Source organism: Oncorhynchus clarkii, chromosome 31 (assembly GCF_045791955.1).
Source record: "Oncorhynchus clarkii lewisi isolate Uvic-CL-2024 chromosome 31, UVic_Ocla_1.0, whole genome shotgun sequence".
In the NCBI taxonomy this organism is placed as follows: Eukaryota; Metazoa; Chordata; class Actinopteri; order Salmoniformes; family Salmonidae; genus Oncorhynchus; species Oncorhynchus clarkii.
In genome coordinates, this window is record NC_092177.1 from 33,869,220 (window position 1) to 33,894,783 (window position 25,564).

Genomic DNA, 25,564 nt, shown 5'->3' on the forward strand with positions numbered 1-25,564 from the left:
CATTCAGGACGTCCAAATCGTCTGCGGAGATAAAACAGCTACGAACACAACCCGGCTGTGACTTGAATTACACCCATAGCCGGAGGAGGGATAACAAAAAAAGAGAGGTGATCTTCGATTAATGGAATTTGATAAGAAGAGAGTAATAGTGTTTAGAAAAATGGGCCTCGTTGATAACTCAAAAGGGGCTTGAGGTTTAGTTGGAATGGTATTATCTAAAACAGAGTCCCTTTTTTCTAAGTAAATGGACAGAGCGAGGAAAGTGAAGGTGGAAGGTAAAAGGAATCCCTCGTGTCCTGGGAAGTTTCACATCTTCCTGATCAGTTTGGGTTTGACCCATTTTTAGCTTCTCCCTCGGACTGCTTGATTCATTCTGCTTTCGTGCCCCCCCCCCCCGGAGGGTTTAACCTTGGGTCACCACCAACTTCTTAATCAGTCCAGCACATGACCAGCCCTCTCAAATCCTTACATACCAGAGGGAAGCACTCCCTTATACAGTATATTATGATAAAGAGCTCACGACCAAATAGAGAGAACTATATCACCATTTGAAAGCCAGGCTCAATACATCAATCGACAGATTGGGGGGGGGGGGGGGGGGGGAGAAACACTTCTCCATAAAATCCACACTTCAAAAGAACCCCCTTCTTAGACAGAGTGGGAGTGGGAGGTGGGGGTAGGGGGGATGTGTGTGTGTGTGGGGGGGACGACAGTGTCCTTCAAGTCCACAATGCCACTGTGGTCCTCAGATCTAAAAAATCTTACAGGGACTTAGGATGTTGAAATAGTATGTGGTATGTTCTCTCCCAAACTATTTCTCTTTGAAAATGTGACTTTTTGAATGGCCTCTAATTGCTATCAGTTGGGTCGTAATAACTTTAACCAAATGAGTGAAAGGGAAGCAAGGGAATAGGGTCTGTGTTGATTGGTTGTCAGTGGGAAGGGCAGTTTCCCGGGTTGGCCAGAGAACTAAAAAGGTCAAAGAGTGTCCCGAGAGGTCGGAAGCCCTGTCAGGGAGGGTCAGAGTTCATCCCACACAGTCATGGTTATTTATCCTCCTCAGTTAAAAAACACAAGGTTTAAGCCCTTCGGTTTAAACCCCACCGCCAAAAAAAATAAATAATGTGATCTCTTGTCATCCTCTATCATCTCTTATAATCTCAGAACTCTCCCCGTTTGTTTACTGTAACACCATTATCCTAATCTTTGTTTGACAAGAACAAAGATGCAGCTTTGTTAATAGAAAACAGCATGCAGCCGATCATTTGTGAGAAGAGTAGACCAACTTCTTACAATTGTATCGAGTTTGTACGCCATTATAAAAAAAGGTATTTTTCAATAATAAAGTAATTCTGATTGCCTACAATATATATTAGAGCTATTAGAGAATATATGTAACCCTTATCTTGGTATCAGATAAAGATACTTCCTAAAACATCAAAACATTTACTAGATAGTATTTCATGTATCGCAAGTCCTGCCCCACAGCCCCGAGCCAACCAATGTATTTATCCAGGGCAAACAGAGCCACCAATTAACTTCAAAGTCTGGCCTGATAAACCTGAACTGATAACCCAAACTATAATATAGCCACGGTGAGCGGTGGCTAACAGTAACTCGCTGGAAACTAGTGCCAGTGTCTGAGAAGAAGAACTGATACACATACGGCTAGTCTAGCCAGAGAACAGTACAACCTCGTTAAAGAATGCCAAGTTCCCTATAAACGAGGAAGGCAAACACAACCTCTGCACTCAGTGTCAGGGAGAGCGACTGCAACACCTCTGCAGCCACTTGACAGAGTGAGTGAAAAAGGAAGGGGGGGGGGGGGGGGGGAGTAGCACTTCAGCCGAATGGGAGACACAAGCCCCGGCAGCAGTCAGAAGCGGGGACACAGGGGCTACTGTTCCCATTGAGCGCTTTGTCTCTGGGCCTCTCTTGTTTTTCATCAGCAAACCATGGTACAATGAAGGCGGCGTGCTCCCCTCCCCTCTCCGAGGCTGTCAATACTGGACCTATCAGGCCCTGAATGGCCGAACCAGCCTTCCCATGAAAATCAAGTCAATGACCTGCTTCCCTGCTCCCCTTGTGAAGTGGATGACAGCCATCATTTCCAACGGAGGGAACCAATATAAAATGCATTAATTCCTTCTCTGTGAGCTCACCGTAAATGATTTGATTGTGGCTGATTCGACATAGTTTTTCCTCTTCTGGGGAAGCCAGGAAGACTAAATGCAGGGAATGTTAAGAAGATTTTCAACCAAACATTCACTTCAGCCTTACGACCCAATCAAGTGGAAGAGAGACAGCTTTTGTCTACCTTTGGCCGACCAAGGAAAGTGCAGTAGTGAGAGTGAAAAAAGGAAAATAAATGTAAAGATTTTGCCAAGCTTTTGTCACGCTTTAAGGGCTGGTTTAGTCAATTGCTGTCAGATCAAGAAGACAGAAAGAAAAACAGCCGCGGTTGCCTTATATAAAAAAATATTAAAAAAAACACTTTCTCTCGCAGCCAAGTCGGGAGAGTCCCCAATACACAGAATTACACAGTCACTTTTAAAGGATTTGCATTTAAAAGATGGCATAGATGCCTGAATGCAGGTCGTTCCCCTGTGACCATAGAAACATTCGAAAAAGGTGGGAAATTCAGTCCACTGAACTTTAAACGACTTTATTAAAGTGTCACTAATCAGAAGTGAAAGACACAGGGTTTTAGTGTTTGGGCAAACTTACAGAAAAACTCTCAAAAAGCTTAATGACCTGCTAAGAGCATTACTTTGAAAAGCCTTGTTGACGGCAGAGTTTAATAAAAAAAAAAGAAAGAAAGAGAGTCGTATAGCTCACTTTGAGAGAGAAAAAATGATTACCCTGAAAATGGCAAGAATTTGACTTTCCAAGGAATTCCATTTTCAGTCTGGAGTGAAGCAAATTATCCATTCCCACTGCTTTAAGAATAATAAACAAGGTCTTCTTATGTCAAGTAAGAGACTTACAGCTAATTCTACAATGTTTAACTGCCAGTCGATATTATCATATATTACAAATAAAACATATTTCATTGGATTTGGCGGAAAACATGCAGGAATACTGATGTCTATAACTGGAAACAAAATAATGACTTATGAATATCTAATCCTGCTATTTATTTACAGATTGTCGATGACATATAAATGATTCAAGAACATTCCAGAATTTTTTGCTCCCCAACAATCTCTGGATCCTAAGCAGAAAATAGCTACCATTACAGTGTTTAATGGGATAACAACTCAAAGAATAATCCCTGGCTAACAATAGTGATGTTTGAAAGGACTCCTGTGAGTCCCGTTTGGTGTCTGCCAGGGCGTCCGGCGTTTTACAACCACCGGCTGGGCTATGTAATCTCCTCTCAATGGCCTACGAGCCACAGGCCTGGAGAGGAGACCTCCAGATGAGTCTCTATCCATCCATCCATCCGACCAGCAAATCCCCAGCGACGGAGAGAGCCAGCCTCATTTCCATCCAACTCCGATGGAGGTCTAGTGATCGCTAAGAATAAAAACCAGACCGCGGAATTGACTATTATGAAGCTATGGAGAGAAAAGGCGGGGGTTGAGGGGGGAGGATGAATTAACATTGGTGCTAAGGATTAAAAAGAGCTTCTGATCTTTGCTGCTTGTCCTAATCATACCACCCTCAATGAATCATCCTGGGATTATTTTATTAGAGCTGATTCGGGTAAGAAATTAATTAAAGTGGTACTCGAAATGATGTATGCAGAGTGGAAAAACAACAACAACAACAACAACAACAACAACAACAACAACAGGATAATGATCCAAGAGGCTAATTTATGTAATAATGATATGAATAGGATATCCGAAGACTAGCATGCTTAATGAGCAGGAAAAATAAGTATTTTTGAAGATAAGTGGATCTAAAATGAGGTGGAAGGTTGCTACTGTATCCACTGCTTGTTCTTTGCATAATCTTTGCATAATCTTTGCATAATTTATACTTCGCCAAACATTGTAGTAGCCTACATTGCAACAGAGTTTCGTACCGAATGCTTTTGTCACAATTCCTTTTAAAGTCCTATTCAGTTGCGTAAGTGAACGGGGTGAAAACATCACGACAACAGCATAGTCAAAAACACATGTCCAAGATTAGCACTGATAAACATTTCCCGTGTTAGTTTTTGCAAATCTTAGAGGCAGGCACGTTTACAATCCCTGACCTTAAGAAGCACCACAGTCCCCAATGGCTCTAATGCCAAACAGCACAGTGTCTTTAAAGCTGTTATGAAACCTACTGCAGGGGTCAGACAGGGCATTTGACAGACAGAGGGGGAAAAACACGAGCCTTCTCTGATTGACTCCAGATGACCGATAATGCCAAGACATCAAGATAGGGCAACCACTTGTTGGCCTGCTTACGAGAAACTTGACAGTAGGACGGTATATTAGGTTTTAAAGATACATCTGAATCTGATGTGCGTTTACTATTGTGGCCAGACCTCATATTCGGAAATAGACAGCCAATGAATATGAATGATATATGGAGTAGCGACCTGGGGATAACTTTGAGATAACTTGCCTTTCACCGCGTGTGCGCTATTTAACCTAGCAGTAACACACATTCCAATGATTAAATCTACAGAACGTACAAACAATTGTAATACTTTAAGTTGTCACACGCTCAGAATGCAATGTTGAAAGGTTTGAAGACTTAGAAAGGTGTAAAAAACTGTGATTTGACTCAATCGAAAAGGGAACTTCTGCAAATGCCTCCACAGGCAACCCTAAAGAAAACAACATAGTTGAAACACATGTCACGATGACATTGTCAATGTATAAGGAGTAGGTCTTTATAAAGTTCATAACGTTTCCGCCCAGCACCTGGGCCTGAGTATGAGCATAATGTAATGTGCGTACGACAAGGTTACTTGCTCCATGGGCAACCAATCAGAGACAAAAGGAGCACACGGAGCTGTTTCATAGGCCTGCCTGCAGCGAGGCATGATGGGAACGTAATAACCACATCATTATTAACAACGTCTCAGCCTTGTCACACGTCTCAGATGCATAAAGACGCCATGGGGAAGTCAGGGTCTCCAGCACTGTAGGGCCATGTCACACACACACACACACACACACACACACAGACACACACACACATGAAATGGATGCACATACACACAGATGCAAGACTGACCACACACACACAGCTGGCGCAGTGGTTCAGCTGCCAAGGGACATTGCTTCCGCTAATTCTGCAGGCTCTGCCAAGGGCAAGTCAAACGTCGCTACGTTCACTGGCAACCTGACCCTTTGCGGTGTGAACGTTCATCACCTTCCCTCAGGGAATTAACTCGTTATCAGACCAAGACTGAGCCAACACATACGTCTCTCTCTCATTTATGCGTGACCAGAATCATGTTAGTGAAAAGTTTTACGGAATCCATTTCAAGCCAACACGCGGAATGAAGACTCAACCGCAATGGGGGTATGTGTCTGTTTATACGGTAGAGGAACAAATATGGAAGGAAATCCCATTCTTGGCCTGATCTTAATAAATCACTTGGCTCCAATGGAGAGGCGGCTCCATTGCAGAGAAATGACACAAATTCAATGCACCAGGACTTGTAGGTTTTTGCTGTGTGTTCTACCACAGAGCAAGTTCAGCACAGACCTGTAGAGTAGATCGAAGTACATACAGTATGGGTACATAAGTACATACTTTTAATGCATGACTACAGTGCATGATGTTCAGGGAAGCTACTCCCATTAAAGAGCAAACCTCATGAGGACCTCCCTATCACCAGGGGGGTGTCAGAACACAGTGTTTCAGTATGAAGTAGCCAGCATATTTTCCATTTTGCTTGTTGGACATTGTATGCACCTTTGGCCAAAATACAGGGGAATCTTGACTTAACCACACAACTGCACACACGCACACAGCTAAATGGCAAATATGACAACATTCAACGTGAGACTAAATTACGCCAAAGGAATCAGCTACAGCACAGCTGGTCTAATTAGGCCACTCCAGCGATTTGCATAGGAGAAACAGATGAGAGGGGGGAAAAAAAGAAGTAACATTTGCACAATGTCAACGCGTGTAATGGCAACCAGAGAAACTGTTTCTGTGTCCCGATGTACGGAGCACAAACAGCTAAACGTTTTCCATTGCTCTTTGAGATATCGTCCGGTTTAATAAAAGCAGAACTTTTGCCTGACAACAAAGCTCAGAGAGAGCTGCTCAGGTACCCAATCAAAAATGAGAGCTTGAGTCACGTTGGCTGGCCAGAACATCGCTGCCCCCAAAAAAATGTACACCCAGATGTTTTCAATTAGGCAGCCCTACCAGAGGGGGCCGCACTCACCGAAATGGCCAGCTAAAGAGGAGAGCTCTTTTTCTCTCTCAAACTGGAGACTTCAGTTGTTGGAATTGTGTAAACAAAAAGTGTTGTTTTATTATTAAAGCAAGTTTTGTTTGTTGCCGTGCAAACGCAATACATTTGTTTAGATTTAGAAAAATGTAGATGAGACTATTTGAATGGAACTCGTGCTGCCATCCTTAACACGCAAGCAAATCCTTTTCAGTAACTCTTGGACACCACAAACTTGAGAAAAAGAGAAAAGCTGTCGGAATTTGAAAATATCTCATGAGCCAAAGTTGCCTGCTCAATTCAGTTGACTTTGAATACTGCATTATGTAAGATATGATATGAAAAGGCCAACATATTTTCAAGACAAGTTCCTCTTTTTTTCAAGTGCCAAACAAGGCACAACTATTCAGTTACACGCTGGTGTGCATGTATAATGAAACCTAATAAAAAAAGTGTTCTCCGGAGTTTAGAGAGATGCTTCAAGGCACTCTAGAGACACACACACACACACTACGCCATACATAATTGAAAATAAACAGGTAAAACATAAATCACACTTCCTGTCAAAACCGTTTGACCAGCCAGGATACAGCAGGCTCTGCCCTTTTTCTCCCTCTCTTGATGGAAAACTCATAAAATAAGAGGGAAGACAACAATAACGTGAACTTTCTTCTCTGGTGCCAATCTATCCCTCCTTGTTTCTAGGCCTGATGGTGCTGAAGCTCGCTCTGACCCTCTCCCACAGCTCAAACCTCAATCCCCCCCTCCTCCTCCTCCTCCCTTCCCTCCTCTCTCTCTGCTCCTCAACTATCTGCCTGCCTGTGGGAGATAGCCTTCTTGCCTTGGGGTCATCTCTGCTAACAGCAGGCTCAAAGAAAAGAGGAGGGGGTTTAGACTTTGCAGAGGGCGCAAAAAAAAAAACGCACATCCCATTTCCTGCAATTCCTTTAATGGCACTTGGTGCTGATGATACAGGGTGGTGATATAGGGTCTGTCAATCGAAATCCCTGAAAGCGTTTTTCTTTCCAGATGAAATGAAGATGTGCCTAAAGGTACTGCTGCAGTGTACTTTTGTCCAGAGAAAACAATAGAGGCTTCGGGGGAGCTGTATACATTTGGTGTGTGTTGTGTGTGTGTGTGTGTGTGTGTGTCACGTGTAGAACAAATCATTCCGTAGCTGGGATCCATTATTACTGCAGTGAAAATGTGCCAAAATCAACTCCCCTCTCGACTTTCCCCTCCTCCCAATCTCCCAAGCACACTCTGGGTCTGACTCCTCTAACTTTTTACTAGCCTAAGTAGTGGAATCTTTTTGCTGGAAACAAATTTGAACCGTTCCTTCATAGACCAGGCAAGTTAGCTGGACTTGAGCAGCACAGCTATTACAATACCTATATTGTAGATGACTAGATATTGTAGATCCTAGTACTACACAATACTAACGTGAATGCAACGTCAATAAAGTAAACAACACCCGACGACAGCCTATCAGCTTGAACCCGTTTCTATGTCGGCTGGATGCTAACAACCTGTAACACCTACGCCGGAAAGCCAGTCAAGACATTCTACTCAAAGTCACCCAGTAAACCGGAGTTCCTGGACTGCTGGCCAATCAAATCAGTGGAGGCTTCTGGGGGGGGGAATACTTGATACCATTCCACCTATTCCACTCCAGCCGTTACCAAGAAGCCGTCCTCCCGATATTAAGGTGCCGCCAAACACCTGTGCACTCGATAGGAGCATTTCTCATCAAGGTTCCGGTCAAGAGAACAAACTCATTAAGCCTCCGGTCCTGTTGTTGTTTGATCAATTGTCCCAGAGTCCAAAGCAGCAGGGCGTCCCCCAGTGGGCCTGATACTAGCTCAGCCTCTGTGTTCAGACCACATATGCGAGGAGTGATGAGGCCTGACAATCAAATCCACAGAACCAGAGAAATGTATCTCTGAAGTTAAAAATAAAAAAGGCCATATGATAGCTCTTTGGAGCTCCCGCCACATTCATTTCTTATTCCAACTGAAAACGTGTGCTCTCTCTCCGGAAGACGACCGAGTCAAACAGCAGAGATAGGCAGCAGACAGAGAAGGAGAATGATTATTGAAGACCGTTTTGAAACGTTAGGCCAGTCTGTCGTCTGAGGTTGACTCTTGGTCGACATTAGTTGACCTAATGTGGTGCTCAGAGCGTTCATTACCAATGACATTTCTTTATTGACTATTGAATTTATGTAAAAAATATATATATATATTTGATTGATGCGCTGATTTGTTTGCAAATGTTATGCTGTATATACTGTAGAGGAAGAGGGAGAGAGCGAAAGAGAGACGGGAGGGAGAGAGGGAGGAAGAAAAAATAGGAAAAGAGGGGGAATATTGTGGAGGGGAGTGGGGGGGGGGGGGGGGGTGTCATGACGTTAGTTGACACAACTTGCCTACATAGTGACACATGGTCTGGATAACGACCCCACAGCCTTGTTTTTCAACCTGAGCCCTGAGGGTATCATCGTGGCTAAACAAACACTCATTGTGAGCCGTGATGGCCGTTAGCTTTGAAACCGGCGAGATAGAGAAACAAAAAGTTCAACATTTCAGAAAACAAGTGAGGTCTCTGTACAGAGACAGCCACGGACGTGCCCCACGATGCTATCACTGTATCAGCATTGATATTGTAACAGTTAGAGTCATTCTTCCAGGGGAAGTGCTTTAAAGTGGTAGCATGAAAACTGGAGTGTTGCTGTCCTGGCATGGAAGATACTGTGTGTGAACTTGACCTCGCGCCTTGTAATCCAGCTATTTAATTGTGAACATTAACAACAAAATAATAGGGCAGCTGTGTGTGTGTGTGTGTGTGTGTGTGTGTGTGTGTGTGTGTGTGTGTGTGTGTGTGTGTGTGTGTGTGTGTGTGTGTGTGTGTGCTTTTCCTGCTGCATGCATGTGAGGAAGGGTTTATAGGTTGTCTCGTAAAAGACACAGGCACTTAGAGAGAATCCTCTGTTGGCCTGTCTGAACTTTGAACTCAGACGGGACCACCATGGGAGGACCAACATATGCATCAACTCCATGAAGACTGTGAGGAACCCTGGTGATGGCCGCTACAAAACACATATCCAGCCAATTTACCCCGTGAATTTACTGTCTCGCTCGCCTCAGAAACCCTTCATCCCCCCCACGCCAACAAGCATATCGTATGGTATCAGGGCAGCGCAGCCCTCACTCTACCTTGTTGACCTGCCTGTAGAGGTTTTGTGTTTCATAGTGCTTCTACACTACATCAAGCACTCCACCGGCCACTAATGCCCTACTCACATTTCCTCAGGGTTCAAGGTAGAGGAGTTTATGGGTTCAAATAGCGTTTGTTTTCTTTCAAATACGTTGAGCGTTTGACCAAGCCTGCCGGGAGAGCCAGGTGGACGGGGTTTGTACTTTTTGGTCTATTCCATTGGTTCCATTGTGCCAGGCAGCCTCAAACCGAACACAGCTAAAGTATTCAGAGTATTTTCAGTGACGCCAACCGTGGTAAAGCATTTTAGGTTGAGTCGCAATCCATTCAACGCCCAATAAGCTTGCTTAAAACAGCAGCATAACATAAATAAACCGTCTTTCCCCAACTGTCTCATCGCTTACAAGAGGGTAGACGGTTATTTTCAATAATTTAATTTTGCTTTGGAGTGGCTAGTTTTCTGGACAAAATGTACTTTGCAGGGGGGGGGACAGAACGTTTGAGGGAGCGAAAGCTGGGAGAGAGAGAGAGAAAAGAAAGAAGTCGGTCAACTCCGCTGTCTAGAGTAAGATAAGCACTAATAAGAGGCATCTATCTAGCCATCTGTATTCCCCTGTTGCTATGTCCAGTCCAAGAACACCAGGCCAGCGGGCAGAAGGCTGATGCTCCCCTCCTCAGTTTGTGAGATGATCCGAAACTTCTCCCAAGTCCCCCCCCCCCCCCCCACTCCAACTCCCACTTCCCTATTCCTCTGTCAGAAAGGAGGGGGTCCCATACACAACCCTAAATCTGTCAGTGAATGATGCTGGCACAGACCATAAGACAACAGAGCCCACTGAACCAATGCCAGAGGGGAGCAACACTATATCTGTGAAGGCAAAACAAAGGAAGGACTGTTGTGAGTCGGCAATGTTTATTTCCAGAAGGAACAATGCTTTCGAGGGGAAATAAGTGATGTAGCACTTCAGGCTCTCTCCTAAAAGCTCCATTATTTTTCACCAGGAGCAAAATAAAACAATTGAGCTGGAGCTGGAGAGGGAGTGGTTTTGGGAGTGGAGAGAGAGAGAGGAGGGCAGAGGGTAAGGGAGGGAGAGGAAGAGCCAGAGAATGAAAAGAAACAGAGAGAAAGAAAGAAAGACAGAGGGGGGAGAGGGGGGGGGGGTTGGCAGACGGAGGAAGATTCAGAGAGTGAGTGAAAGACAGAACGAGAGAGCGGGCCAGACACCCTGAACAATATTGGCTGACAGGTTAAGAGCTAGAGCAGGTTGTTACATCATGTTCTGCTATCAAAGCCAACTCCAAATCCCAAAAGACGGAAACCAATCAACAATCAATGGTATTTATACTAACTTAAATCAGATACCAAGAGGCATTTCCAAAACAAGTCAGCGGCAACTTCTGTTTCAGCGGCAACTTCTGTTTCATAGCAAGCTCAGCGCCATGTCAGGTTGTTTATGATAGCAATCATTGATAAGGCATACTCAACAGAATTCTGTTCCGTTTAAGTATTTCCTAAACATTGTACACAGTGCAAAGCACAAGAAAAGTGACGGTCAACATTTTTTTTACAATCAATACGAAGACCCTTTTGAAAGGGCCCTTAAATATTACGTTTTGATTTGAAATGTGTCAGTCTAAACCCAAAACCTTAGCCTTTCCTATGTCACACTGCCGAGCAGTACCTGAGACTGCTTTAAAGTAGGGCAAATCGAAAAGGCCATTTCACCCAAAGGAAAGTTCGTTTAAAACCATCAAAGTGGCTTTAGCTATTACACTTAAGACTGAACAATAGAGCGTGACAGTCATAGGGTATGTTAAAGTCATCGCTCAGGCGACTGAAAAGGTGAAAAACTTCACTGGACTTTGAGAACAGGATTTGTACAGGGAAAACTTAAGAAATGTGACGTGTATTATTTCCCTCCATTGAAGAGATTTGTATCTGTGGTGCTGCAGGCAAAGTGAGAGAGCATATGACATCCCCATTTGACCCTACTAACATTAAGTGAAATGACAGCGCAATTCTTTGCAAATAATCTCTGATTTGAATCATATCTGAGTTTGCCTCCAAATCACCTATTATTGGATTGGATTTCAATTTCAGTATTTGTAATGGTTGAAATGGTATCCACAAAAACTGTCAAAAGCAGCAGTGGGCTCCTTTTTGGTTGCACTCAGAAAACTCCAATTTATAAACCTGTGTCATCAAGCCTGTAATAACATGAATTCTTGGTTCCAGTTGAAATTTCCCAAAACACATATACAGTCTATAGAATCACATTTGTTTTTCATTTGAGGGGTGGCTAGAGCTTAGCCACCCAAAACTGGGTCTCGGGTTTTAGCGCTCAACTTCAGAGGATTTAACTCCACCCCCAACGAAACGAAGCCCAAGAGGTGCAGCATCACATAATGCATACGAAATAGAGAGCTTCGGTTTCAGTCTTCCAGATTTTTCCCCCTTTCTCCTCTTCCCAAAAATCTTTTCACAGAGTCTTAAGAGGTCACTCAATTTTGATGGTCACTTATTTCCTGCAGAGCCTGGCCCAGTGGTAGCGGAGAGTACAACAGGACCATCCTTAAACCAAAACTGCCTCAGGCTCCAAACACCAACGTAATACTGACCCTGGTATAGTATAGTCTACATGCACTAGGTCATCCGGATATTTCTCATTATGTGTTCTATTACTATCTATAGAAACCGAGAACAATTTATCATGGAAGCCCATCATAAGAAGCAACCCAGCGTGATTAACGCCAGCAATGAGCAGCAACAACAAAAAAGTGTTCGATTTGGATTTGTGTCGTTCTTATTCACTGATAAGAATATCAAAGTTCATAACAGCACGAGCACAGCAACAACACAGGATACGCAGGCCCTTTCCCAGAAAACACAGACAAAACGCAGGACGGATTGTTATGGCCAGCCCTTTTTGGAACTGAAACAATACAATTATCTTGCCAAAAAAACAAGGCCTACTTATGTCCAAGGCAATTTAGATGTAATGTAACACAGAACTTTTAGCAATATAGTAAAAAAAAAAAAAAAAAAAGGAATGTAATTAATGTGCGTACGAATGCACTAGGTAGACTAGGTGTGACTTGGACACTTTCCTTTCACCCCTGGGTTTTCCAGTCGAAAACTTGATCTCATTTCATTTAATCCCACTAAACGACTTCAACATCTGTACGGGTTCAATTTATGCTGTCTGGCAGCAATCGACCACAATGCGAAGGAGCCATTGAACTCTATTAAGTGAAGAGAAATAAACAGGCTACTAACCTCAGCTCTCTGTGTCCTGGGCTGACTGGCGTCTGTCTCGATGGCGTACACATCCACCAGGTAGAGGTCAGAGCCCTGTTCCCGGTCCAGCTCGGCTGCGGTCTGGATCACTCCAGTATGACGGCCTATGGTGAACAGGCGTCCCACGGCCTTGCCGCCGCCGCGGACTGACACTATGAAAAACTCCACCTTGGTAGCGGAGCCTCTGGGGCTGGAAGCGTCCAGGGAGATGACGTTGGTACCCGGAGGCTGGCCCTCCTTCAGGATGGTGATGTACTTGGGTTGGGAGAAGACGGGCCCATCGGCGCCCTGGAGGATTATGGTAAGCTCGGTCCTGGAGGTCTTCCTGTCCGAGCCGTGGTCGGTGGCTGACACGGTCAGGCTGTAGATAAGGCAAGACGGCACCAGCTGGGAAGCCAACCGGATATCCCCGCTATAGCGGTCCATGATGAACGTGTCCGAGTCTCCCTTCACCAGCTCATACTCCACCTCGCCATTAGAGCCCTCGTCAGGATCGAACGCCACCACCGTTGTGAGAATGGAGCCGATGACGATGGTGGACTCTGCGACCAGAGCATTCTGGGAAACGAAAGTGGGGACATTGTCGTTCAGATCTGTCACCCATATTGTGACATTCTTCAAGGCAAAGCGCCGGAATTCTACAGGAACTGCCTGGTCGGTGGCTTTAACTGTCAACTCAAAGAGATTTGAGAACTCTCTGTCAATCTCCTTGTTTGTGCATATGAGCCCACTGCTGGGGTCAATGCTAAAGTGACCTCCCCTGGGTGTCTGTTGAACTATGGAGTATTCCAGCTGTCCGTTAATGTCTGCATCCGTGTCATGAGCAGTGATTGTCATTACTGATGCAGAGAGGGGCATATTTTCAGGAATGGATTTAAAAATGTCACCGGGGGTAAATATAGGAGGATTGTCATTGAAATCTCTGACATGGATGACCACAGGAATTGTTGAGGACCTTGGTGGTCTCCCATTGTCTCTTGCAGTGATATTCAGTTTGTAAAAAGACTGAGTTTCAAAATCCAGCTTTTTCACAAGGAAGATGCTCCCTGTGTTGGGGCTAATGCTAAATGTCCCGTGGTTGTTTGTGGCTGTGATGCTGTATGTTATGTCAGCGTTATGACCCGAGTCAGAGTCCGTGGCTGTCACAGAGGCCACCAGCTCTCCAATCCTCATATTCTCCAGAACATCCACGGCTATGGCAGATTTGGGGAAAGAGGGAAAGTTATCATTCTCATCCTGTATGCTAATGCTGAGCATACAGGAGGAAGAGAGGGGCACGGTTCCAGAGTCCACAGCAATCATTTTTAACGAGTAGGAGGACGTCGCCTCATAGTCCAGCTTTCCCACTAGTGTGACCTGTCCAGAGCTGCGGTCGATGGTGAACTGGCTCTCCTCGTTGCCCTCCTTTATGTGGTAGAGGACCAGTCCGTTGTTGCTCTCATCCACATCGACGGCAGACACCCTCAGTAGCTGCGTCAGGTTCTGGGCCGACTCGGAGATGGAGGCCTGGTAAATGTCTTTGGTAAACTTGGGCGGGTTGTCATTGATGTCTTGGATGTAAACCTGCACTTTGGCCTGGTCTCTCAGGGGCTTGGGGAGCCCCTGGTCTGAGGAGATGACCGTAAAGCTGAACACTGTGGCGCCTCTCTGTCTCATGAGAGACTCGCGGTCCAACTGCAGAGTACTGGTCAACTCCCCCGTGATGGCGTTCAGCTCAAAGTTGGGCTGTGGAGTCTCAAACGCGTACCTGACCTCACTATTGGGGCCAAAGTCCTTATCCACTGCAAACACTCGCCCTACCAGTGACCCTCTCTTCTGCTCTTCCTCAAAGTGGAACAGATAATTAGTGCTGTTAAAGAGGGGACGATTGTCATTCACGTCGTCTAGAATTACACTGACATTGACACTGACACTTAGTGGCTCCACTGCCCTGTCTGTGGCCACAAGCACTAAGTCATATCTGTCCTGGACCTCTCTGTCTAGCTCAGCTTTAATATACAACTGCCCATCCGGAAAGATCCCAAATACATCGCCTGTGTTCCCGCCAACTATGTCATACATCACTTCCCCATTCAGGCCTGAGTCTTTGTCAGTGGCCTCCACCTTGAAAAAGCGACTGTTGACAGGTTCAGACTCTAAAATAATGACCTCGTACGAGAGCTGATCAAACACGGGAGCGTTGTCGTTGACGTCGTACACGCTGACTGTTAGCAGTAGACGGGATGTGAGCAGGGGGACCCCCAGATCAGAGGCCAGGACCTCCACCTGGTAGGAGCTGGTGGTGAGCTCCAGTGGCCCGGTCAGTGTGATAAGCCCATGTTTCTCATGGATGTGGAACAGGCCTTTGGGGTTCTGCGTGAGGCTATAGAGCACCATGCCATTGGTGCCCTCGTCAGGGTCTGAGGCTTTGGCCTGGAATATCAGGTGCCCTGTGCTCCAGTTCTCCACTGCACTGACATGCTCGGCGGCGTGGATAAAATGGGGCGCGTTATCGTTTAAATCCTTCACTGTGACATTGACGAGGGCCTCGCCTGTTACCTCCCCACCTCTGGCAATGACTTTGAGTTGATAAAAAGACTGCTCCTCTCGGTCTATCGGACTGGATGCTTTGATTTGACCTGTTGCACTACTGACAGTAAATAGCCCCCTCTGGTCCCCTGAGGTGATTAAATATGTGATGTTTGAATTCAGATCGACAGTGGTGGCAGCTACAGTGCCAATAACTGTGCCAATGCCTACATTTTCAAACATGACAAAACTGTAGGCGTTCTGACTAAAGGTAGGGGGGTTGTCCTGTGTGTCTATGACATTAATGGTGACGATGGCCTGAGTGTGTGAACGGAGTCCACCGCCATCTGCTGCTGTCACCTGCAGCTGGTAGGCGGTCTTCTCCTCTCTATCCAGCGGCACCTGGGTGGTGATTTGACCTGAGTTGCTATTAATGTGGAATTTAGATGTGTCTCCAGCAGTTATGATATACTTTACAGTGCCATTTCTCCCCAGGTCAGGGTCTGTGGCTAATACAGTGGTTACGAATGAGCCAGAGGGCTCGTTCTCTTTCACATTGGCAAAGTACTGGACTGGGTAGAAGACTGGCCTATTGTCATTGATATCGCTCAGAGTTACGTTTACTTTACCAATGGAGTGGAGAGGGGGACAACCGGAGTCTGTCGCCTGGATGTAAAGGAAATAACTCCCCTGGTCCTCCCTGTCCAGTTCTGTGGCTGTGCTTAACCTGCCTGATACAACATCCAGGCGGAAAAACTCTTGTACATTAGATGGGGTCTCCGGGTCAAAAGAGAACCTGATAGTTCCATTGGCTCCAAGGTCATCATCTGACGCTGACAACAATAGGAGCTCAGCACCGGCTGGAGAGTGCTCCACCAGGGACACATGATACGTGCTCTGTGTAAATGTGGGCACTTGGTCATTCACGTCAGTTATGTTGACTATCAATTTAGTGTAGGAGATTTTGGGTTGCAGCCCCTGGTCTTTTGCACTGATGTTGAGCACTATTTCAGATGCTACTTCCCGATCCAACAAAGCGGCGCTGGTAACCAGACCACTGTTTTCACTGATGGCAAACCAGCCCAAACCGTTTCCAGACACCAGGGAGTAGCGAAGGTTGGCATTCTGCCCGGAGTCGCCATCTGTTGCAGAGACCCCTTTAATGTAGCTGCCTTTTGGAATGTCTTCACTGATATCTACTCTGTACAGGGCTTCCTGGAATATGGGCGGGTGGTCATTGATATCATTCACAAAAATAACCAGGCTGGCAAAAGAGGACCTGGCCATGGGTTTGCCATTGTCTGATACCGACACAGTCAGGTTGTAGGAGGAAATGCGCTCCCTGTCTAGAACACTAGCCACTTTGATCAAGCTTAGGTTGGGAACTGGGGAAGTGTGCACTTCAAAGTGTCTCTGCTCATTACCCCCCAATATTGAGACAGATATATTACCATTAGCTGTGGGCGAGTCTGAATCGGAGACTGTCAATAAGGCTACCACTGTACCAATCTGAGCATTTTCGTCAACAGAGGCAAACTTAGATGTGGTGGGGAAATATCTAAACTTCACAACTGGGTCATTATCATTGACATCCAGTAGTTTGATAGTGGCCTCTGACCTACCTGACAGAGAAGGTACCCCGTTGTCCATAGCATGAATAGTCAAAGAGTATTCTTTCTTACGCTCATAATCCAAACTTTCTTTTATAATGACGGTCCCTGCTTTGGGGTCGATTTGAAAAGGTGTTCCCTCGTCTAAAAAGTACCGGATGTCTGCATTTGCGCCCTCATCTCGGTCTGATGCTGTTATTTGCAGAACACTAGAACCAACTGCTGTGTCTTCAAAAACACTTGTTTGATATTGATCATGATCAAACATAGGGGGGTTGTCATTGATATCTTGGATAGTTACATTTACTTGCATGTACCCAAACTTCTTAGGGTCTCCTTTGTCCTCTACTTCAATCAAGAGTTGGAAGAAGGGAGTTACTTCCCTGTCCAAGCCTCCAGTTGAAACGAGGTGACAGAATGCCCCCTCTCCACTAGGATTGACTGTAATATCCAAACGGAATTTCCTTTGCTCGTTGCCATTCACTATTCTGTAGGTGGTGTGATCCACTCCATTACTCCCAATGTCTGAATCTGTGGCGGTGTCCAGAATCACTTGTCTGCCACTGCTGGCGTCCTCTTTGAACGAAACTACAATTGATGAGTCGGGAAACACTGGCGAATTATCATTTATATCCAGTACAACAATCCTAACTTCGGTAGGATAAGTAGGTTGGCTGGAGAGGACCACCACATTGATGACATTACTTTGCAAAATTTCCCTGTCAATCACAGAGGAGGTGTAAATGACTCCAGTGGTGCCATTAATTGCAAAAAGTTTGTGGTTTTCACTGAAGCGATAGGCGAAGCTGGGCTTCGTCTCTATCGTCCCCACGTAGGTACCAATCGGTTGCTCCTCCAATACCCGAAACTCTTGACGGATTTGACTGGATGAAGAATATTGCGACAAAGTCCATAGCATTAATACAATCAAATGGAACCGGCCTAAGCCCCTACCTGTAAACGCCATGGTCAAAATCCCAGTCCACCTTTATTAGAAAAAGTCCATGACGAAGATGCATCAACTTTATTCGAGTTTGGCCAACACTAAAGCATTGTATTCCAAAATGCACTAATTATTCATAATTCCAGCGATGATTAAGGATATTTCCACAGTTTGAGTACCCTGAAGTAGGACTCTTATTTTGTCCCGTGTTAGAATATCTTGATGTAGTAATTGAATCTGCAGTGCTCTGTCCCCTTGCTTGTCAATGAAGTTTCACCACTGCGCTCCCCTGTAGCAAAACGCTCCCCTGTAGCAAAACGCATCTGTGAGCGGCAATTCGTGATGGTTAATTTGCGCAATAAAGTTCCCGATGCATAGGAAATACAAAAGTGAAACATACATGTGAATATCTCCTCTCAGTTGTCAAAAGTGTATCCAAAAGTTTAAAGTAATTCAATAATTGTATTGATAGAATACGGAAAGCCAGGCACAAATATCTCAGCTGTAGGCTACCAATGCAATGTCCCATGGAATAACGGTGCAGGAGCTTCAGCCATACGCTTAGGTCCCTAGTAATTTAGAACAAAACTAGAGTTAGGCAAACTCCCTCCCACCTGTAATCCCATTGGATAACAGTGCTTCTGCTCGCCCTACTTGCCATTCCTTTCTATTGTAAACCGGAGCCCTTGTCGTGGCTTGTGGAGGAGAACGTCAATCAAAGCAAATATCAGTCATTATGGCATGTGAGACAGGTGACAGGTTTAGGATAACTGCAACACAGGTCTACTTAAAATGTGTTGTAGAAGTATTGTCTTAAAAAAAAATGTATTTCCTTTTAATATAGTTACTTAAAAATGTGGTCATTCATCAAAGTAGCCTAAATGTAGGCCTACATTTTCTTACATTGTTCTGACATTATCACGTTCCGGTAACTTGATAACAAATGCAGCCTATAAGGTTTCAATCTGGAATGTATTTACCCACCTAAATCCCATAGGCCAGGTTGATTAGAAAGGTATCTAGTTTAAAACTCTGAATAGAAAGATTACCAATAGCCTTTCTCATTGTCACACGTTTTAAACAGAGATGTTCGTAATGCATCGCAAACGGTTTTATGTTTGTTGTTACTCCTAACGATGAAAATGCGAAACAGGATTGCAATTTGGAAATGTATCAGTGTCATGTGTCTTCTTATGATGTGTATTTTACATGTGGGTACGTTGCGCCCTCTAGTGTCTTAATTTAATCATCAAGCAGCCTTAATGTTTTGGACAATGATACTCCACCTATGGGTGATGATACAAGGCAAAATGCAGATAAAATATCGCCAATACTGCAGGTTAATAACGTTCAAATTGTATTCTTAAGTGACGGAATAGATGTCTCCAATAGATTAATGACTGCAATGACTACAACACGTAAATGGTGTGTAACCGATTTTTTAATTAATTTAAAAAATGAGCTTGTCAGTGACTAAATATATCTTCAAAATGTCTGAATGACATCTAAAACATTTAATTTTGAACCATAACTGTCTGCTCAATCGTGGCAGTCGTATGTGACCAATGACCATTTGCACAATGAGGTCGTGATCAGGACATCGCTGTGCAGCAGAATCAGAAAGGACATGACTCAACCATCTTAATTGAATTACAGACAGGGGAAGGTTGGCACAGACAGCATGGACTGACAGCCAATGCACGCACCCATTCAATGTTCCAGTAGCCTAACAGACAGAGACTAACCGTATCAAGGCAGATTAGCTTCCCACGCTGTCTTTCCTGCCTGCCAGCCAGCCAGTTAACTTGATTATGCTAAACCTGAAGCTTGCAGGATGCTTTTTATATTTTTAAAAAATCATCTTGTTATTGTGTTTATTGCAAAACATTTTTAGCTCGGATTGATGTGTTCATCTTTTACTTCAGAGTTGCCGGTTTTCAATCCATATGGGTCTTCAAAACCAGATGACCAATTGACCCAAGTCTTACCTCTTGTAACAATCAGATTGGATCTCAAACTGAGTTACAAGTTTAAAGTTCAAGGAAATACTGTGTCAATATTAGAGCAACAAAAACAAAACAGACAAAGTGTTATGAAGAGCAAAATAAGCATATTGTCACCAATCAGAGTTTCAGACAAGTAAAACATGCAATTAAAAATTAGAGTCCAAAATAAAGTTCATAAAGTTCAAATCTAAAATAAATAAATTAGTCTAAAATCCAATCAGAGTCTAGTCCACGATCAAAAAAAAGACTCCAAATGCAAAAATGTGCGATCCTCCTTCTTAATATAAAATACATCTCAATCCAAAATGGTTGAGACCTCAATGGAACATAGTAGAATTGGAAATCCGGTCTAGCAGAAATGCTTCAGATGGCTCAGTGTTCAAAGACCCAAACAAACCAACAAAAATGTACTCCTTCGACAATATATATTACTATTTGGCTACATTTCTTGGCAGCTAAATGCTTTTAAACACCTCAGCAACATTATTATTTGAGCGTTGACTTTGGCTTCTGTGACTTTTCAATCCAAATGTGCACAATTTATTGTGTACTTTTTGTAAAAGCACTGGCAATATCATCTTATCACAGTGATAATTTGTTTGATCGTTATGGCTATTGAATCTAAACACATTACCACCATATTTGTAGACATCTTAAAACAGATGTTTCTCCAGCTATCGTCTCAGAATCAAAAGTGAAATCCCTTAATCTGATTACCTTGGACCCCCTCAAGGACTGGAATACTGTAGCCTGTTCCCTTTAAAAAAAAGTGCATGAGCACAACCCTGCAGTACATGTAATCGTAAAATCTGTCAACATACTGTAAAGCCAAGGCCCAGTAATAAAGATCAAATGCAGCAGTCAATGAGAGGATGAAAGAGTGCCGTAATCCAAAACAGACATGTGCCTCATTGAAAACTGCAGACAGAACGGGAATGCAAGCGAGGAGTTAACTCAATGGGAGAACGACACATACAGTGCAAATGTATTGTTCATAAGATTCTATTCACAGTATTTCCATTCAAATGAATGGAACATAGTTTCAAGGCTTTCTTTCAACTCAGTCTTTAAGTAGACACAGTCGTTGCACAGTAGAATAATCTATTTTATTATTCAGGCAAGGGCCGAATAAATTCAAGTGAAAGTCCTTTTAATTGACTTTTTGAAGCACTGTATGACAAAAAAAAAGATTGTTGTACAACCAGGAAGTGCGAGCCAGTGAAACAGCAGTCCCTCTTTTCAAATCCGTTTGTGAATGGCAAGGATCTAACGCTGACAGGGGATCTATTGCGTGTCTGTATTTGTTTACCATGCCTCCAGGTTTTAAATTGTCATCCAGGCTCTATCAGGGATTTTCCCCGGACCCCTCGTTGCTAAGTAGAATGTAAGGGCCTTCTGTTACCCAAAAAGCTCGGTTTCTCCCGTTGCGTATGCACGACCATGAATTTCCATCTCCCTGGCCGGTTGTGCTTAGCGGGTCTCAGCACCGAGATATACTGTACGTGTGAATGTCAATCAGCCAACTCGGTGGAATACATGTGCGTTACAGGTATAAGAGATCATCAGCCACAATATCGTGGTCATATTTTGGAGAGATATCCCACTTGTGTTGTCTAACATTGCACAGACATTTGTTCTGTGGACTGGAGGAGATATGGAAATGTGTCGATATTTTGTGTTTGTTGCAAGAGCCTTAGTGTCCATTCATATATAAATGTTATTGATTAGTAGATCTCCCTTGATGTAGGCTTACATATCTTAAAGAAAATCCATATCGTACCAAAATCGGCAGTGGTTAGAGCCCTGGGCCAGTAACCGAAAGGATGCTTGATTGAATCCCAGAGCTGACAATTTAATAATATGTTGTACTGCCTCTAACCCACTGTTCATAGGCCGTCATTGTAAATACGAATTTGTTCCTACCTGACTTGCCTAGGTCAATGCATATGTATTTTTTAAATCACTATGTCTGCATTTACCCACCAGATGTCACCATTGTATCACCATGCAAATCAAACTTCATGCTTCCACAAACAATAACGGAGAGGGTGGTGTGCTTGGAATGTTTTTGTCATCTTTATCAGGCCTCCATCCATGCACAGAAATGTAATTTTAATTGCTCCGTTCACAAGAATGATCACATTTCCAGATAAGATAATGACAACGATTATACAGATCACAGTATGTTATCCATTTGAATAATCATCTGAAACTTTAAAGCCAGCCTCAAAGGATTTTGGAGGACAGTGACAAATTGCTTCAGTTGGAGTGGGGTTCTGTTCTTTAAGCACGTATCCCTTTCACACTCATGTTGGGGGGTGGATAATATGGACTCCTCGGATGTCCTTTCAAACTTCAAACCCCGAGTAGAACTTCAGTTTAAAAAAAACCTGAGGTGCAGCGTAGGGATTAGCTTTACCGACTGTCATGTTCAAGTTCTAATGTGTGCAGCTCCAGTGACCAGGCACACGTTCTAAATAAGGTGTAGACACTTGAGAGACACACTGTGAACTGATTTTGATGTAAAAACGGGCACGATCAGGACATAATCGGGACAAGATCAGAATGAAGGACGCACGTTAGCGGGCAGGTGTGAACGGGGCTAGTGGCTTGATAATGAGACGAATGGGAATTGTATTACAAAGTCAATGGGACAGAAAAAGAAGGAGAAAGTAACATTTTCAAAGGCACCTCACAGTAGGCGCTACAGACGAGAAACTGTACACGGAGAGCTTGTACATGGAGAGACATTGTCTTCCCAGTATTCTCAATCCAGTTGAGAGCGTGATAATGCTTCCTTTAATGTGTATTCATTTTGTTTGAGGATAGTATCTGCAAATTGAATCAGTTGTTGGAGATGTTGAGTGATCGCAGGAGACATGTAAATCGATTTTTAAGGGTCTTTTTTTTCCCCCCATCTGTAAGTAGGTTTCAGGCTTCGTCGCAGCTCGTAAATGCTTTACTTTGCAGGAATACAAATTAGTTCTTGGTGTCATAAACCACCACCCTTACCCTCCACTACCACATATATTTGATATGAAGAAAACTGCAGTGGACCTGTAGTATGCCAAGTCGAGGGCATCATTTTGCAAGCCATAAAGATATTGCATTAAGGGGATTTCTTTTAGGGCTGTTTAATGACACATACAAATCTTTGATTGTAATCTTAACGCTGCGTTTAGTTTCTGATTGAAATGTGGCAGGGGACCAGGTTATGATTAAGGCTGCTATAGTTATAGTGTATAAGTCTGAGCAATTATGTCTACAATTCAACTGTTGATGATAGAAGTACAGCACCTTTGGTGTTTACAGCACTTTTCATTCATCAACGGCAGTGAGCTTGAAATATTTCATTCTCACCCAGATGGAAGCGCTGTGTTGTTTGTGTCCATATTTCCACCTTTTCAGTATTCAAATGTGCAATTCGTATTTTTCTATGTGGGTGTTATGGTGGTTAAAAGCCTTCACGTAATTCAAATATTGCCTCATGTTATTTTGTGCTTCATTTTATTCCACCATTTTTCCTTTTCATAATGTCCCACAGTTCTACAATCACCCAACAAATGCATTACATATTTCTCGAGGAGGAATATAATATCTTTGATAATATTACACCCATGGAAAAGCTGTGCCCAAGAGCCTTATTTTAATGTGCTGACTGTGGGGGCAAGCACACAAGTCTCATAGGAAAGAAAGGATCCTTTGATCTGTCTCCCCTGATTCAGTGATCACATATCCTCACTGGTGGCAGAGTGAAAAAGCGCTGGGCTAAGAACTGATCCCTGAGGCACTCCACTGAGCCATGTTCAACCACGTAAGCATTTTTGGAGTTTCACCGGTGTCAAATGTACTGCAACCCAACACATTTTTTAAAAGATAGAATGAACGGGACATTCTGCCAACATCCCATGAACTTTAAAAGTGCCATTAGGATAGAAATACATTAATAAGATCAAATTTGGCATGCTACTGTACGAAGCAAAATAAATATCACATTTCTGGTCAATAAGCCAATAATAATGTCTGGACAAAGCCCTCTATTTACCCAAATGTGAAGGAAACAGGAGTTTCAGTGAGTCCAGGAAGTGGGTCCAGGAGTTTGGCAAGCGCATGCAGAGTTCCATTGAGGTTGGGAGATGTTCTGTAATTTCCGACCCCCGGCTAATGTGTTCAGCCTGCAGTGTGGTGAGGGTGTGATTTCCACTTCAGATGACAAACTTGTGCATTTAAACTCCCTCATGTCCTCCTTGTCATGTCTCTAATTAAATACATGCTCCACAGAAGTCACTGGGTAAGGTGCAATAATGGCCTCTGTGAGGGCTTCCTCCTCTTTAGCTTCACTTTATGTTTGTCGACATAGGGACAAACCCCTGGACATAGAGAACTTATGTGCACAAAATCTGTCTCTACGACTGCCAAAAGCTATATACTGTAGAGTGCGGGCTATAAGGCTGAATGCTTAGTTGAACAACCTCATGTCTATTCTGAACTAAATGACGTTGACAGACTGACTTCACTAGCTAATGGAGAACACTGTGACTCAGAACAGGTTCAGAAGGTGAATTTGGGTGAATATAATTCAATGCTAATGACAGCCTGTTTTGTTTCGTTTGGAAAACAGATAAGAATTTTAAAGAGACATTTCCACCCCTGTCTGTGAAAGAAATGCATTTGGTTTGGGGGCAATAATATGCAATACTCCCACCATAACGCAGATGGGTATCATGTAACAAATCTCATTTTATCTCTCTCACATTCCTTGGAAAAATCCCTAAACTGCGATTCAATGTCACTGTACAAACACAAAACCCTCTAATCACTTGAATGCATTGCTTGTGCAGAATCTCTTTGATCAAAGGTGTAGACCCTCTTGCCTTGAGTGTATCTCCAGTCCCATTCTTCATGTCCAACAATGTGAAAACAGCTGTGCTCTATCAGATGCTTCTTCGCGCCTCAGTGATGCAGCAAGATATCTTACCTCGCTGCACTATTTTCATAGTTCATTTCATACAGCTGTAATCTTGTAATAATAAAGCTGTTGAAGAAAAGCGCTTTCCATAGTAATTCAGCTTTCATGTCCCGCTTCAATAGTACTAAGTATCAGATGTAAGTTCTTGTTGCGCGTCTTTGAGAAACATCTGCATGGTGATATGTAGCTACATTAGTGTGTGCATTATGAACTGTTGGGAAATATCAATGCCATCTATGAACATTTGAACATCTTGGTCATGTTCTGTTATAAATCTCCACCCGGCACAGCCAGAAGAGGACTGGCCATCTATGAACATTTGAACATCTTGGTCATGTTCTGTTATAATCTCCACCCGGCACAGTCAGAAGAGGACTGGCCACCCCTCATAGCCTGGTTCCTCTCTAGGTTTCTTCCTAGGTTCTGGCCTTTCTAGGGAGTTGTTCCTAGCCACCGTGCTTCTACACCTGCATTGCTTGCTGTTTGTGGGTTTTATGCTGGGTTTCTGTACAGCACTTTGAGACATCAGCTGATGTAAGAAGGGCTTTATAAATACATTTGATTTTCAGCTATTGTTCTTGAAACAAGGACGTTTATCATATTTGCTCCGATGGAGTCTCAGTAAATGATCCCTTGTTTATTAAACTTCTTTT

At 43.7% G+C, this 25,564-nt stretch overlaps 1 protein-coding gene across 1 annotated transcript in view; it reads right to left on the minus strand.

Annotated features, from left to right (window-relative positions):
• Positions 1-18,116, minus strand: part of LOC139390646 (protocadherin Fat 4-like) — a 96,672-nt gene extending 78,556 nt beyond the window's left edge. Inside the window, exon 1 of the mRNA XM_071137911.1 lies at positions 12,855-18,116. Within this exon, the coding sequence (XP_070994012.1) occupies positions 12,855-17,960 (5,106 nt within the window). The 5' untranslated portion in view covers positions 17,961-18,116. The remainder of the gene's footprint in view (positions 1-12,854) is intronic.
• Positions 18,117-25,564: the final 7,448 nt, after the last annotated feature.